Source organism: Oncorhynchus nerka, linkage group LG10 (genome assembly GCF_034236695.1).
Source record: "Oncorhynchus nerka isolate Pitt River linkage group LG10, Oner_Uvic_2.0, whole genome shotgun sequence".
Taxonomy (NCBI): Eukaryota; Metazoa; Chordata; class Actinopteri; order Salmoniformes; family Salmonidae; genus Oncorhynchus; species Oncorhynchus nerka.
In genome coordinates, this window is record NC_088405.1 from 20,228,683 (window position 1) to 20,245,456 (window position 16,774).

Consider the following 16,774-nt stretch of genomic DNA (forward strand, 5'->3'; position numbering starts at 1 on the left):
TGGAGCTATATACAGGGAGTAGTCTACCAGTACCAGACTAATGTGGAGCTATATACAGGGAATAGTCGAAAGATAAATGATTTTATCATTCTTATTTTATTATTGGTCAAATATTTTAGGGAAACTTGGCTTCCCTTGGCGTCCATGAATACAAGCCACTGCTACACGCTACTCAACGTTGTTGTATTCCATAATTGTCTTTCAGTTCTAGTGCATACTTTTATTTTGAAATCAGTTACAGTGCCTATCGTACCTTTATTTAGAAATATGTGGTGGAACGGAAGTCGTTGCTTAGCGACATCTAAAAGCGTCTGATAAGTGTGAACTTGCAGTTGCTAGCGGCTTAATTTTGTTTTGTATAATATTGTAATTAGAATCAAAAATATATATATATATATATATATATAGCTAGCTATGCCACCAAAAAGACAAGGGCCTCTTCAAACAGTGCAAAGAGAGACGGATGATATCAAAAGACAGGTGAGCCAGCTAGCGTTAGCTAGCTAACTCGAGTGCAATGCATGGTAGTTTACCTGCTTTGCTTGGTTGCAGTCATCCTAGGTTACGATCCATCATATATGTGGTACATGTGTTTTACTTTCCATAGGTTGACAGTCTGATAAAAGATGCACGGCTGTCGGATGGGTCAGGGCGCACAGAGGCATATCAGAGGTAGCTAACGTAGCTACACCCTTCACGTATTCAAATCTGCTAAACATTAGTTATAGCTAGCTAGCTACTAACTCATGGATATTATAACTAGCTAACTTAAAACGTTGCCTTTTCTTCCAGCCGATGCATACATCTACAAAACTTAGTGGAGGAGACAACCAGGAAGCTCAAGAAGTTAACCAAGGTAACGTTATGTATATATAGCATTTAATAAGCTAGCTAGCTACATTCTTCCCCCCCATTCATTTTCATCGTTGTTTGATCTTTCAAATGCTGCTCCATACTTTTGTTGTTTTAGCTAGCAACTATACTTAGCTACACATTTTTCATCTGCTCCGCACTAAAGGCTGATGAGCCAGCCCCAGTGGGGAATTACGAACAGAGAAAGATGGAGGAGGAAAGACGTCTGCGGGGGTTTGAGGAGAAGCTGCTGGTCCTAGTCCAGGAGCTCTCTCCGCCTCAGAAACGTGAGGGAGGGTGAGGACCATAGCAATATTTCTTAATTAACACATTCAATACTATAGTCCTTGTGATTGTGTAATATTGTCTACATTCCGATCCATGACTTGTGATGATGGTTTCTGTCTCCCAGGCCTCATAGGGTGAGTTGTAGGCCCTTTGATCAAAACATACTTGCCTGGCTTCTGCTAGTGTATTGAGGTTGTTATCTACCGAGTAGCTATGTGTTCAATTAAGACAAGTTCTTGAAACTGCCAGTGTCCAAAGAGAAAGACCATCTGCCCATTTTTTCCCCAGGTCATCCCAAGCCCAGGAAGATGAAGAGGAGGAAGACAGTGAGGAAGACAGCGAAGAAGACAGTGAGGAAGAGGAGAGTGAAGAGGAGAGTGTAGAAGATGAGGAAGAAGATGATGATGAGGAAGATGTAGTCACAAAGACCATGTCAGGCACTGCCACGTATATGGTCATCAGTGCCTTTAAAGGAGAGCAGGAAGGAGATCTTACCATTCAGGTCAAAATACTGCTCAGACAAATTCACTAGCATACAAAGATCATATCCTGACTGTTTGTCATAATCTAGTTAAACAGTGGTGATATTTTTTGCTTATCTTTTCAGATGGGTGAGGTCCTGGCGATTCTCAGTAAAAATGAGGATGGCTGGTGGCTTGCTCAGGACTCAAAGGGCAGTAAGGGACTAGTCCCCAAAACCTACTTGAAGGTACCATCAGTTGAACAATTCTTTGATGTTGATTGCTGTCATTCTAATTACATCAAAAACATATGGGTTTATGTATTTTGTGTTTGTATGTTTCAGAGATATTCAGACCAGGAGGAGGATGATGAGGAAGCGTCAGAGGATGAGGAGCTTGAGTCCAAAAGGAAGCAGAGGTGAGGTTCTCTTCATAACCACTAGATGGCAATGTTCACAAATGCATCGCTCGAAGGCTACTTGGACCCCTTGGAACAGAATTATTATGAATCTTTCTGACTGCTAGACAATCAACTTTGTTGTTGTTGTTCTGTAATTGATAACACATACATTTACAGTGATGATGATGGTATTCTAGTGTTCCCAATGACTGTGACAGTGAATATCTTCTCACATTGACAGCTCAAACTGGGACTGTGTGAGGAGAGCCATCACTGAGGTAAGAGGAGCTAGTGGTGGACCAGTTCAACTAGATTCTAAAACATCATCTACTACTTGTGTGTGTGTATGCACATGTGCATTTGTGTGTGTCTATTCCTGTGTGAAATTCTTTTCAGATTGATGCTACTGATGTTCTGTCAGCCATGGGTGCCATCCCTGCTGGGTTCAGGTCATCCACCCTCTCTAAACTACTAGATGAGGGTAAGTCTCTGAGCTTAGATCAGTCTTGTCTCACAGAGGCATGACATTCTGCCGGGAACAGAAAGACTCACCTGATCAACAAAAAATGCGTGTAGATAGTTCTCCCGAATAATATTTAATCACGTATCATCAGCTTGTGTACTGTGGGCCAGATTGGATGTCATCGATAAAGAACACCTGCGTCATCTTTTCGTACCCTGTTCTGCTGTACCATTATCTTCATCAAATACACACATTTACCCTAACCCTCTGTGCTACACACACACACACACACCGCTAATATGTCACAGCAGGCATGCATGCACACAAAGACATAGACATTTTCTGCCATGTCGGTCACCCCAGAGGCTGTATGCTTTTCATGCTCTGCATAATTCTTCAATAGTTGGATGGTTTGTACAGTCAAACAAAGGAATAGCTAGTGGACAGGGTGACATCCAATGTTCCCTCCAAGCTGCGTGCGTCAGCGGCCGTGCACTTCCTCCAGGACTGCCGTGTAGAAGAAATGCCAGGCAGCGCAGAGACGCAAGAGATTAAACTTCACTGAGTTCACCCTATTCATTTGCACTATATAGATCGTTTTTTTCTGCCCCTTTTCAATGCAACAAACCAAAACAACTTTGTAAGATTGAGTCTGATTTTGTGGTAGGCAGAGCCAGAGTGCAAAGGAGTAGAATTCTATTGGCGGTCTTTCAATCACCAGCGAGTGAATTTGCTTTTCAGGTCAGAGCGCAGTGAACATTAGTTGATATTCTTTGCTAGTTAGCGAGTTATTAGCCCCGTTAGAAATAAGTATAGGTCAGCAATCAAATCAAATTAAATGTATTTATATAGCCCTTCGTACATCAGCTGATATCTCAAAGTGCTGTACAGAAACCCAGCCTAAAACCCCAAACAGCAAGCAATGCAGGTGTAGAAGCACGGTGGCTAGGAAAAACTCCCTAGAAAGGCCAAAACCTAGGAAGAAACCTAGAGAGGAACCAGGCTATGTGGGGTGGCCAGTCCTCTTCTGGCTGTGCCGGGTGGAGATTATAACAGAACATGGCCAAGATGTTCAAATGTTCATAAATGACCAGCATGGTCGAATAATAATAAGGCAGAACAGTTGAAACTGGAGCAGCAGCACGGCCAGGTGGACTGGGGACAGCAAGGAGTCATCATGTCAGGTAGTCCTGGGGCATGGTCCTAGGGCTCAGGTCCTCCGAGAGAGAGAGAAAGAAAGAGAGAAGGAGAGAATTAGAGAACGCACACTTAGATTCACACAGGACACCGAATAGGACAGGAGAAGTACTCCAGATATAACAAACTGACCCTAGCCCCCCGACACATAAACTACTGCAGCATAAATACTGGAGGCTAGGACAGGAGGGGTCAGGAGACACTGTGGCCCCATCCGAGGACACCCCCAGACAGGGCCAAACAGGAAGGATATAACCCCACCCACTTTGCCAAAGCACAGCCCCCACACCACTAGAGTGATATCTTCAACCACCAACTTACCATCCTGAGACAAGGCTGAGTATAGCCCACAAAGATCTCCGCCATGGCACAACCCAAGGGGGGGCGCCAACCCAGACAGGATGACCACATCAGTGAGTCAACCCACTCAGGTGACGCACCCCTTCCAGGGACGGCATGAGAGAGCCCCACTAAGCCAGTGACTCAGCCCCTGTAATAGGGTTAGAGGCAGAGAATCCCAGTGGAAAGAGGGGAACCGGCCAGGCAGACACAGCAAGGGCGGTTCGTTGCTCCAGAGCCTTTCCGTTCACCTTCCCACTCCTGGGCCAGACTACACTCAATCATATGACCCACTGAAGAGATGAGTCTTCAGTAAAGACTTAAAGGTTGAGACCGAGTTTGCGTCTCTGACATGGGTAGGCAGACCGTTCCATAAAAATGGAGCTCTATAGGAGAACGCCCTGCCTCCAGCTGTTTGCTTAGAAATTCTAGGGACAATTAGGAGGCCTGCGTCTTGTGACCGTAGCGTACGTGTAGGTATGTACGGCAGGACCAAATCAGAGAGATAGGTAGGAGCAAGCCCATGTAATGCTTTGTAGGTTAGCAGTGAAACCTTGAAATCAGCCAGTGACAGGAAGCCAGTGTAGAGAGGCTAGCACTAGCACAATTTTTTGGTTCTAGTCAGGATTCTAGCAGCCGTATTTAGCACTAACTGAAGTTTATTTAGTGCTTTATCCGGGTAGCCGGAAAGTAGAGCATTGCAGTAGTCTAACCTAGAAGTGACAAAAGCATGGATTAATTTTTCTGCATCATTTTTGGACAGAAACTTTCTGATTTTTGCAATGTTACGTAGATGGAAAAAAGCTGTCCTTGAAATGGTCTTGATATGTTCTTCAAAAGAGAGATCAGGGTCCAGAGTAACGCCGAGGTCCTTCACAGTTTTATTTGAGACGACTGTACAACCATTAAGATTAATTGTCAGATTCAACAGAAGATCTCTTTGTTTCTTGGGACCTAGAACAAGCATCTCTGTTTTGTCCGAGCAATGGGGAGTTACGGCTTCCTACAAGAGAACACAACCTGTAGGCTACATTTCAAGCTGAATTTGAAAAGCCAGTCAGGTAAAAAGCTTATGTCTTAATTAAAGGGGCAGTGTTGTATTTTGAGACAGGCTTGAATATGCAAATTAGCCAATAGGCAGAGTGGTAGCCTACATTGTCTAATTATCTGTATGGTAATAAGAATTATTTTTATTTTGTAAAGTGGTTTCTTGAATCATGCAATTTACAGTCACCTATTTGAAAATGTTATGGGATTTTGTCAATTTTTTGTTGGCTTTGTTGGCTGGCCTACAGTACATTATGCTCAAATATCCAAAATAGCCTATTGGCTACTGTCTAAAACAGTAAGTATACAGCCTCAGTGTTCACTGTAAATGCACGCCGGAAGTTGCACAAAAATCTCACATAGTTGAAGTTTCTGCTCATAAGACCTATAATTTGCTTGTAATGTTTTCATAAGGGCCTGTGGCCTGTGTGTTTTACAGGGATTACCTACAGAGCAAGTCACTACATCCAGCCAGAGTTGAGCCAATCCAAACTGTCCTTCAAAGATCTCTTCCGGGACCCAGACACTGGAAAAGTAAGGATTTATACTGAGATGACATTAAAGCAGTTATGGCCAACTTGCAAAGGTCACATCACACAAATAGGTCCTCCTTTAGCTTGATGTATGTTGGGGGTGTGTCGTGGAAATTTCCTGTATTACCAAATCATGAGAGAGCAAACCACACACAAGTCAGAGTATATTATAAAGTCCCATCTTTAATTATTTATGAGCTTCACCATAGTCCTGTGTCTCTCAGATCAATTCAGTGTCTATAAATGAATTCTCTGAGAGTGCTTACAAAACAGTTCTTGGTATCATTTATAGCCAAGACACACCCATCTCAACTCACATGACGAATAACAGATCTTGGGAACATTACACGAAGGAAGATTTACTTGAAAGAGGAGTATCCCATAGCCAGACAGCATTAGCAATAAATTATCGTTCAGTTTGCCCTCTTAGACGAGGTTCTACTTCTCGTTCTTGGTACAACATACAGTGGGGCAAAAAAGTATTTAGTCAGCCACCAATTGTGCAAGTTCTCCCACTTAAAAAGACGAGAGAGGCCTGTAATTTTCATCAGAGGTACACTTCAACTATGACAGACAAAATGGGGGGGGGGAAATCCAGAAAATCACATTGTAGGATTTTTAATGAATTTATTTGCAAATTATGGTGGAAAATAAGTATTTGGTCAATAACAAAAGTTTATCTCAATACTTTGTTATATACCCTTTGTTGGCAATGACAGAGGTCAAACGTTTTCTGTAAGTCTTCACAAGGTTTTCACACACTGTTGCTGGTATTTTGGCCCATTCCTCCATGCAGATCTCCTCTAGAGCAGTGATGTTTTGGGGCTGTTGCTGGGCAACACTGACTTTCAACTCCCTCCAAAGATTTTCTATGGGGTTGAGATCTGGAGACTGGCTAGGCCACTCCAGGACCTTGAAATGCTTCTTACGAAGCCACTCCTTCGTTGCCCGGGCGGTGTGTTTGGGATCATTGTCATGCTGAAAGACCCAGCCACGTTTCATATTCAATGCCCTTGCTGATGGAAGGAGGTTTTCACTCAAAATCTCACAATACATGGCCCCATTCATTATTTCCTTTACACGGATCAGTCGTCCTGGTCCCTTTGCAGAAAAACAGCCCCAAAGCATGATGTTTCCACCCCCATGCTTCACAGTAGGTATGGTGTTTTTGGATGCAACTCAGCATTCTTTGTCCTCCAAACACGACGAGTTGAGTTTTTACCAAAAAGTTATATTTTGGTTTTAATCTGACCATATGACATTATCCCAATCTTCTTCTGGATCATCCAAATGCTCTCTAGCAAACTTCAGACGGGCCTGGACATGTACTGGCTTAAGCAGGGGGACACGTCTGGCACTGCAGGATTTTGAGTCCCTGGCGGCGTAGTGTGTTACTGATGGTAGGCTTTGTTACTTTGGTCCCAGCTCTCTGCAGATCATTCACTAGGTCTTGTATGTCCTCCATTTCCTAATAATTGCTCCCACAGTTGATTTCTTCAAACCAAGCTGCTTACCTATTGCAGATTCAGTCTTCCCAGCCTGGTGCAGGTCTACAATTTTGTTTCTGGTGTCCTTTGACAGCTCTTTGGTCTTGGCCATAGTGGAGTTTGGAGTGTGACTGTTTGAGGTTGTGGACAGGTGTCTTTCATACTGAGAACAAGTTCAAACAGGTGCCATTAATACAGGTAACGAGTGGAGGACAGAGGAGCCTCTTAAAGAAGAAGTTACAGGTCTGTGAGAGCCAGAAATCTTGCCTGTTTGTAGGTGACCAAATACTTATTTTCCACCATAATTTGCAAATAAATTCATTAAAAATCCTAGAATGTGATTTTCTGGATTTTTTTCTTATCATTTTGTCTGTCATAGTTGAAGTGTACCTATGATGACAATTACAGACCTCTCTCATCTTTTTAAGTGGGAGAACTTGCACAATTGGTGGCTGACTAAATACTTTTTTTGCCCCACTGTAGTACCAAAACATTACCTCATCCAATGGCATATATCAATTGTCAATTCTAGATACTCCCATCAAAAATACAACCCCTCCTGGACAAGATCTAGTCAGAGGAGTGACTGGCACACAGACATTGTGAAGCCAACTAACTGGTTCCCCTTTAATCACGCCATTCCTTCACATGGTTTAGGAATAGTTACTGACACATTCACAGATAAGACTAACCTGACCTCTCCCCTCTCTGGGCCCAAGTAACTTGACCACATAAGCATACTTATGAACATTGATAAAACATCTTATCAATGTTACCTAAAGAATTCTGATTCTGCCACAACAGGTGTGGCAGTCATGACATTTTGTCAGCCGGTCATTGTCAAACAAATAACTGCCGGTGTCATGGTATTTGACCGTTAATTAACATAAACATGTTTAGCATCTCCTGGCTTCCACACACAGCCTACAAGCCACTGATGCAGACATTTGGAACATCTACATTTTAAAAAGTCTAAGAAATCCATTTTATATAACCTACACATCACAGTAAATCCGTTATTCATTTTAGATAGACTATTTTCTTCATATCATGTTTCTTTAGACTATTTCAGAAGAACAGAATAGCGTACTCTGAGTTGTCCTTATGTTAAGCCCTAATAAGACTGTCATATGACTGTGGGCTACACTAGTTCATTTAGCAAAGAAGATTTGCTCAGAATTCCGTGGCATTATTTTATATTATTTTATAGTATGAACAATACAATTGAACATAGCTGAATAAAATAGAAAGGATATTTTCTCCAAACGATTTCCAAGGAATTACGCACATTCTGTGTGAAGCGGTTAACAGAGAAACAGGTCCTCCTATATGCTTAATTTAGAGTTATTTATGCAACTTTAGTTGTTCTACAAACGTTGGGATATATATATTTTTTTATACATTCTAAGGCTGCATGATACGACTCTAATGATGATTTGAAAAAAGCTGATTTGTTTCCTGTGCAGGCTGCACACACTTCACCAGTCTCTCATTCACAGTTTGACAAGTACTTGATCATATTCTCACCATGTCTCGAGTTTCCTGGTGGCGTTCCCCTTGTGTGACTGTAATTCCCCCCCAAATATCCATGCCTCTTGCGGCCAAAGTGCCCTGGGGCTGAATATAATACTTATAATTCCCTTCTCCCAGCTGCCGTGCTCCGAAGCCGTGCTCCGAAGCAACTCTCACTCACATGGCTGTCTCAGATATCTGTCACAGGCCGGCTCATAGCCTGTGGCAAAATTGAGGGGACACGAACAACAGGTATCGGCCAATCAAAAAGGTTCTTTATTGTAAACCAAAACTATTAACTTTAAACAAAGAAAAAGGAATGAAGTGTGAAAGTATCATAATGTAAGATGTATGTAAAGTGCAGGGATGTGTGAATCTGTGTGTGTGAATGACTGAGTGAAAACTATGCAAAACTACAAAGGAACAAACGAAACAGGATCATACCTGGAGGAGCAGAGAGAGAGAGATTAGTGAAGCAGCAGTTTAAATACCCTGAGCCCAGGTGACTCCAATCACTAACGACCCTCCTCTGCCTGCAGGAGGATCCGCCCCTGCACTGCAGAGGAGGGGCCGTGACATATCTCAATTCTTATTAGCCAATGCCCGTCATGTGATCGGGTCCTTCTCACAACTAAGAAGTAGGCTGGAAGTGAAGACCGACACAATTGCGTGCGTCCTACTTATCGAATTTCGAAGCACATATTGAAGATGTTAGAAGAACTGCACACATTTGTCTACTATTCATCAGCCAATGAGATGTGTAGGCCTAAAGATCAGCAAAATCACTAGCCTATGTCAATTTACTATCCCATGGTACACAAGTTGACCTATTCTATTGGTCAACTTGTCCTTCTGTGCAATAAATAAATATTCTAACATACTGTAATGAGGTCTGTGTGTAGCTGGTGTAGAGGAGTCAGGCGCAGGACAGCAGATATGAGTAAATAAACATACTTTACTCAAAATATACAAATGCAATACAAAAAGAGAGCCCACATTAACGGACCGTACTACATACAAACAATTACTCACTAACAGACATGGGGGAACAGAGGGTTAAATAATGAACAAGTAATTGGGGAATTTATACCAGGTGTGTAAGACAAAGACAAAACAAATGGAAAATGAAAAGTGGATCGGCGATGGCTAGCAGGCCGGTGACGTTGACCACCGAACGCCGCCCCAACAAGGAGAGGGACCGACTTCGGGCAGAAGTTGTGACGCATACAGTACCTGTCAAAAGTTTGGACACACCTACTCATTCAAGGGTTTTTCTTTATTTTTACTATTTTCTACATTGTAGAATAATAGTGAAGACATCAAAACTTCATCAGTCTCTCATTCACAGTTTGACAAACACTTTCCCGGTGGCGCTCCCCTTGTGTGGCTGTAATGCCCCTTAAAAAATCCATATGCTGACACTTGTTGGCTGCTTTTCCTTCACTCTGCGGTCCAACTCATCCCAAACCATCTCATTTGGGTTGAGGTCAGGTGATTGTGAAGGCCAGGTCATCTGATGTAACACTCCATCACTCCCCTTCTTGCTCAAATAGCCCTTACACAGCCTGGAGGTGTGTTGGGTCATTGTACTGTTGAAAAACAAATGATAGTCCCACTGTGCTGTAGGTGTCCTGGAGGGCAGGTAGTTTGACCCCGGTGATGCGTTGTGCAGACCGTACCACCTTCTGGAGAGCCTTGTGGTTGTGGGCGGTGCAGTTGCCATACCAGGCGGTGATACAGCCCGACAGGATGCTCTCATTTGGCAATCTGTAAAAACTTTGTGAGTGTTTTAGGTGACAAGCCAAATTGATTCAGCCTCCTGAGGTTGAAGAGGCTCTGTTGCGCCTTCTTCACCACACTATCTGTGTGGGTGGACCATTTCAGTTTGCCTGTGATGTGTACGCCAAGGAACTTAAAACTTTCCACCTGCTGTTCCGTTTAATGTGGATAGGGGGGTGCTAGCTCTGGTGTTTCCCTGAAGTCCACAATAATTTCCTTTGTTTAATTGATGCTGATGTTGAGTGAGGTTGTTTTCCTAACATCACACACTGAGTGCCCTCACCTCCTCACTGTAGGCTGTCTCGTTGTTGTTTGTAATCAAGCCTACTACTGTTGTGTCGTCTGCAAACTTGATGACTGAGATGGAGGCGTGCTTGGCCACGCAGTCATGGGTGAACAGGGAGTACAGGAGGGGGCTGAGCACGCACCCTTGTGGGGCCCCAGTGTTGAGGATCAGTGAAGTGGATATGTTGTTTCCTACCTTCACCACCTGAGGGCGGCCCGTCGGGAAGTCCAGGACCTAATTGCACAGGGCAGGGTTGAGACCCAGTGCCTCAAGCTTAATGATGATCTTGGAGGTACTATGGTGTTGAATGCTGAGCTATAGTCAATGAACAGCATTCTTACATAGGTATTCCTCTTGTCCAGATGGGATAGTGTAGTGTGATGGCGATTGTATCGTCTGTAGACCTACTGTGGCGGTAAGCAAATTTAAGTGGGTCTAGGGTGACATATAAGGTGGATGTGATATGATCCTTGACTAGCCTCTCAAAGCACTTCATGATGACAGAAGTGAGTGCTATGGGGCGATAGTCATTTGGTTCAGTTACCTTTGTCTTTTGGGGTACAGGAACAATGGTGGCCATCTTGAAGCATGTGGGGGCAACAGACTGGGATAGGGAGAAATTGGATATGTCCGTAAACACACCAGCCAGCTGGTCTGCACATACTCCGAGGACATGGCTAGGGCTGGCAGCCTTGCGAGAGTGAACACGTTTAAATGTCTTATTCACGTCGGCCACAGACGAGAGCCCACAGTCCTTGGTAGCGGGCCATTTGGTGGCACTGTATTATCCACAAAGCGGGCAAAGGTGTTTAGTTTGTCTGGAAGCAAGATGTTGGTGTCTGTGACGTGGTTTTCCTTTTGTAGTACGTGATTGTCTGTAGACCCTGCCACATACGTCTTGTGTCTGAGCCGTTGAATTGCGTCTCCACTTTGTCTCTATTCTGACATTTTGCTTGTTTGATTGCCTTGCAGAGGGAATGACTACACTGTTTGTATTCTTCTTATTCCACTGGTCTAATGTCCATTGCTTGTGTTTCTTAGCCCAAGCAAGTCTCTTCTTATCATTTGTGTCCATAGTAGTGGTTTCTTTGCAGCATTTCAACCATGAAGGTCTGATTCATGCTGTCTCCTGAACAGTTGATGTTGAGATGTGTTTGTTACCTGAACCCTGTGAGGCAATTATTTGGGCTTCAATTTCTGATGCTTGTAACTGTAATGAACGTATCCCCTGGAGCTCTGGGTCTTCCTTTCCTGTAGCGGTCCTCATGAGAGCCAGTTTTATCATGGTGCTTGATGGTTTTTGCGACTGCACTTGAAGAAACGTCCAAAGTTCTGGATTGAGTGACCTTCATGTCTTAATGTAATGATGGACTGTCGTTTCTCTTTGCTTATTTGAGCTGTTCTTGCTATAATATGGACTTGGTCTTTTACCAAATAGGGCTATCTTCTGTATACCAGCCCTACCTTGTTACAACACAACTGATTGTGTCAAACGCTTTTAAGAAGGAAAGAAATTCCACAAATGAACTTCTAACAAGGCACACATGTTAATTGAAATGCATTGCAGGTGACCACCTCATGAAGCTGGTTGAGAGAATACCAAGAGTGTGCAAAGCTGTCATCGAGGCAAAGGTGGCTACTTTGAAGAATCTCAAAAAAATATATTTTGATTTGTTTTACACTTTTTTGGTTACTACATGATTCCATACTTGTTATTTCATAGTTTTGATGTCTTCCCTTATTCAAGCCTCATCAAACAGTTTGGGGTTCCCACGTGAATTGAATTTGATTTTTGATTGTTTCAGAGAGCACAACACATCCCTCACCCAATATTTATAAGATGGGGGAGCTGCCATCTTCCAGTTCTGTAGTATTAGCCGTCTAGCTAAAAGAGTTGTATAAGCAACAGTGTCCGACTGGATTCTTGATAGGGGGTACCCATGGGCAGTACTCCAAAAAGGACTGTAAGGGGAGACTGATCTATAACAGTGTCATATATATCAGAGAAACATTTAAATATGAATTCCCAGAAACCTGACAGTTTATGACAGCCCCAAAACATATGCAACAGTGTGGCTGGTTCCACTTTACATCTGACACAGGTAGGATCAAAATCAGAGAATATTCTTCCAAGTTTGGCCCCAGACCAGTGGATACGGTGAACCACCTTGAATTGAATGAGGCTGTGTCTAGTGCTAAAAGAGGACGAGTGCACCCTGTGCAGCACAGATTCCCAGGCGTCTTCCCCAAGTTCCTCCCCCAAATCCTTTTCCCATCGAGTCTTTAAAGGCACCAAAGAAGGGTTCTGTAAGTCATGAATGATTGCATATACATCTGAAATTGCGCCCCTAGGAAGCTTGTTCAGCTCCAAGATGCTCTCTATAGCTGTATTCGCAGGCATATTGGGAAATCCAGGTTAGCCCTGACAAAGTTTCAAGTCTGGAGATAGCGGAAAAAGTGGGATTGGGGGAGATTGAACTTTTCCTGCAGCTGAGAAAAAGAGGCAAATGTATTATCAAAGAATAATTGGGCTAGCGAGGAGAGGCCTAGTGAGTGCCAAATGCCAAAAGCCCCATCATTCAAAGATGGAGGAAATAAAATGTTCTGATTGATTGGGCCTGATAGAGAAAAGCCTCGGAGGTTAAAGGCTAAACGGAACTGATTCCACATTTTAAGAGACTGCTTTACAATTAGGGTTGACACACCGTTTGCCTAGGGACACTGGGGGAGACGAGCACAGCACAGAGGAAAGTGCTGCAGGTTTACACGATTCAGACTCCATCTGGACCCAGAGTGGTCTAGGGCCAGTAGGATCAGTCTGCAGCCAGTACAGAACGGCTCTGAAATTTGCAGCCCAGTAGTATGTCTGAAAATTTGGTAGAGCTAAACCCCCCAATGACCTAGGCTTCTGTAAATGTTTTCTACCAATCCGTGGTACCTTGCCATCCCAAATAAATGCATGAATGTTTGATCCAGTGAAATAAAAAAAGATTTTGGAATAAAAATGGGTAAACATTGAAATAAATATAAAAATTTGGGCAACACATTCATTTTAATGACATTCATCCTTCCGATAAGAGAAAGGGGTAGCGAATTCCAAAAAGTAAAAGATTGTTTCAATCTGTCTGCTAGAGCAACAATGTTTTCCTGAAACAAATTTGAATATTTCCTTGTCACTTTTACTCCCAAATAAGTGAATTGATCCCGGACAATCCTAAACTGAGAACTTGTAAAAGAGCACTTTAAAGCAGCCTTGTTTACCGGAAAAAGCTCACTCTTGCCTAGATTCAGCTTGTACCCTGAGATTGATCCAAACTTTTTAAGAACAGATGGGGCACGTGGCAATGAGGTATCGGGGTTGGAGATAAACAAAAGGAGGTCGTCAGCATATAGCGAGACTTTCTGCTCCCAGCCCGCCCTGATTATGCCTTGAATGGCATCATTAGAGCGTAGTGCAATGGCGAGAGGCTCGATTGCCAAAGCAAACAACAAAGGGGAGAGTGGGCAACCCTGTCTGGATCCGCGGTGCAAGGGAAAATAGTCAAGAGGACAAGTTATTAGTCCGTACCGAAGCCATGGGGGAAAAATAAAGAATCTTTATCCACGCAATGAATTTGGGGCCAAAGCCAAATCTATAAAGGGCAGCTGTTAGGTAGTCCCACTCAACGCGGTCAAACGCTTTTTTGGCATCAAGTGAGACCACCACCTCCGGGTCCTCCGACGCTGGGGAGTACAGTATATTCATAAGGCGCCTAATATTGAAAAATAAATGCCTATTTCTCACAAAGCCAGTCTGGTCAGAGTGTATTACTTGGTGCAGCAAGCCTTCCATACGGATGGCTAAAAGCTTAGCTAGGATTTTGTAATCACAGTTTAAAAGCGAGATTGGGCGATAGGATCCACATTCCAGGGGGTCTTTGTTTTTCTTTAGTAGTAATGAAATTGAAGCCTGATAAAGACTAGGCGGTAGCTTTGAAGTATTGAGGCACTCTGCAAATAGTCGAGACAAGAATGGGCAAAGCAGACCAGAAAACGTCCTGTAAAATTCGGTTGGAAAACCGTCCGGACCCGGTGATTTACCACTTTTCATTGCGGACACTGCTGTTGCAATCTCCTCAAGCGTAAATTCTTCTTCTAGATAGTCATGGGAGTCTGTATCAATTGAAGGCATATTCAAGCCATTAAAGAAGGAGTCAATCAGCAAGGGGTCTTGAGGGGATTCAGAGGTGTATAGCGCAGAGTAAAATTGTTTAAATTGATCATTGATCTCTTTATGTATAACTGTGGTGGCACCAGACGGGGTCCTTATTTGTGGGATTAAACGTGAGGCCTCAGATTTACGGATCTGATGCGCAAGGAGTTTACTGGCCTTGTCGCCTTGTTCATAGATTTTGTATCGAGCTCGCAAGAGTAACTGTTCAGCTTGCCTGGTAGAAAGCTCATCAAATTCAGATTGGAGTAGTTGGCGCTCTTTATGCAGATCAGAGGAAGGATCCGTAGCATACTTCTCATCCAGTGTGGCTATGGACTCGCTCAGGTCCCGAAGTCGCTGGGAGCGAACTCTGTTTTGGTTGGCTGTATAAGAAATAATTTGGCCACGTAGGTATGCTTTGAGAGACTCCCATATGGTAGAGCAGGACATACCTGGTGTTGAATTAGTTTCTAGGAATAAGGTGATTTCAGAAGAGATGAAATTGACAAACTCCTTATCTGAGAGTAAAATGGGGTTGAGACACCATTGATAACACATAGGAGGTCGCTGGGGAAACTCTAGTTCAAGCACTAATGGTGAATGGTCAGAGATAACAATACTCTCGTCAGTACACTGCCGAAGGTTAGGCAGAAGTTTTTTGTCCAAAAAGAAGTAATCAATCCGGGAGTATGTTTGATGAACATGAGAATAAAAGGAATATTGTCTATCTGTAGGATGTAGGAAACGCCAGGCCTCAAACATAGCATATTTCTGAAGAAAGGATTGAATAAGTAGGGCACATTTAGATGGGCCTGTATTTGTTTGTGAGGACTTGTCAAGAACTGGGGACATTTTACAGTTGAAATCCCCCCCTAAAATCAACAAATGAGAATCTAAATTGGGAATAGTAGACAGAAAGGAAGAAATTAACCTTGTGTCATCCCAATTGGGAGCATAAACACTAGCCAAAACAAGAGGGGTAGAAAACAGTTCACCGGTTACTATGACGTATCGTCCCTTAGGATCAGCAATAACCTCAGAAGCTACAAAGGGAGTAGCTTTATCAACCAGAATAGCAGCACCTCTTGATTTACTATGAAAGTTCGAGTGGAACACTTGACCAACCCAGTCCTTACGCATCCTAAAATGCTCACCAGTCCTCAAGTGAGTCTCTTGTAGAAATGCAATATTTGCATTCAAACCCTTTAAGTGTGTCAACACCCTCTTACGCTTCACCGGGTTGTTAACCCCTTTGGTATTCCAAGAAATGTACTTGATCGTATTATTTCGGCCCCTCTGGGCATTCCCGTTATTCAACCCTGTCATTAGAGCATAGAATGGAAAAGCAATGAGCGCCCAAAACCCCCAGAATAACTTGTCTCAGAGTAATAATGTACGGTGGTAAATGTTTGGAAAAAGTACAGGAAAAAAAACAGATAAAAAAAATAAAAAGACAGAATGACAACATTAGAACTGAACAATTCAACCTGCCCCCCCCACCCCTCCCCCCATCCCAGACAATACCTCCCCAAACGAGGTACAAGCCTAAATAGAACATGTTCTCTTTGCACAGTATGTCTGTGAGAGTGCGGTCTTAAACCTAAACCCACAGTCCCGCTCTTTAAAGTCACGTTTTGTTAGTGGATCAAGCAGCAAAAAGAAAGATTTGTATGTATTTTTTTAAATAAAAAAAAGGCGAATCCCTTGTGCAAACGGAATGACGAAAGCACCACTTGTAGATGTATATAATTGTATTCCCAGTCTTATAACAGGCATTGAGAGGGAAAATAAATAAAATGTATAAAGGCTCTCAGCCAAAAATCTAATTTGAAGTAAGGAAATCGTAGTAAGACAATCAAAAATAATAGTAATTATAATAGTAGTCTAGTTGAAGCTGAGACAGCTTAAAACCAATACCAAAAAACTACGTGTGCGCAA

The 16,774-nt window shown here is 43.0% G+C and overlaps 1 protein-coding gene across 1 annotated transcript in view; it reads left to right on the plus strand.

Annotated features, from left to right (window-relative positions):
* The first annotated feature begins 267 nt into the window (after positions 1 to 267).
* nphp1 (nephronophthisis 1) overlaps positions 268 to 16,774 on the plus strand; it is a 31,290-nt gene continuing 14,783 nt past the window's right edge. The window contains exons 1-10 of the mRNA XM_029669140.2: positions 268 to 480; positions 608 to 672; positions 793 to 856; positions 1,019 to 1,149; positions 1,429 to 1,642; positions 1,748 to 1,849; positions 1,946 to 2,019; positions 2,243 to 2,279; positions 2,398 to 2,482; positions 5,487 to 5,581. Of these exons, the coding sequence (XP_029525000.1) occupies positions 415 to 480; positions 608 to 672; positions 793 to 856; positions 1,019 to 1,149; positions 1,429 to 1,642; positions 1,748 to 1,849; positions 1,946 to 2,019; positions 2,243 to 2,279; positions 2,398 to 2,482; positions 5,487 to 5,581 (933 nt within the window). The 5' untranslated portion in view covers positions 268 to 414. The remainder of the gene's footprint in view (positions 481 to 607; positions 673 to 792; positions 857 to 1,018; positions 1,150 to 1,428; positions 1,643 to 1,747; positions 1,850 to 1,945; positions 2,020 to 2,242; positions 2,280 to 2,397; positions 2,483 to 5,486; positions 5,582 to 16,774) is intronic.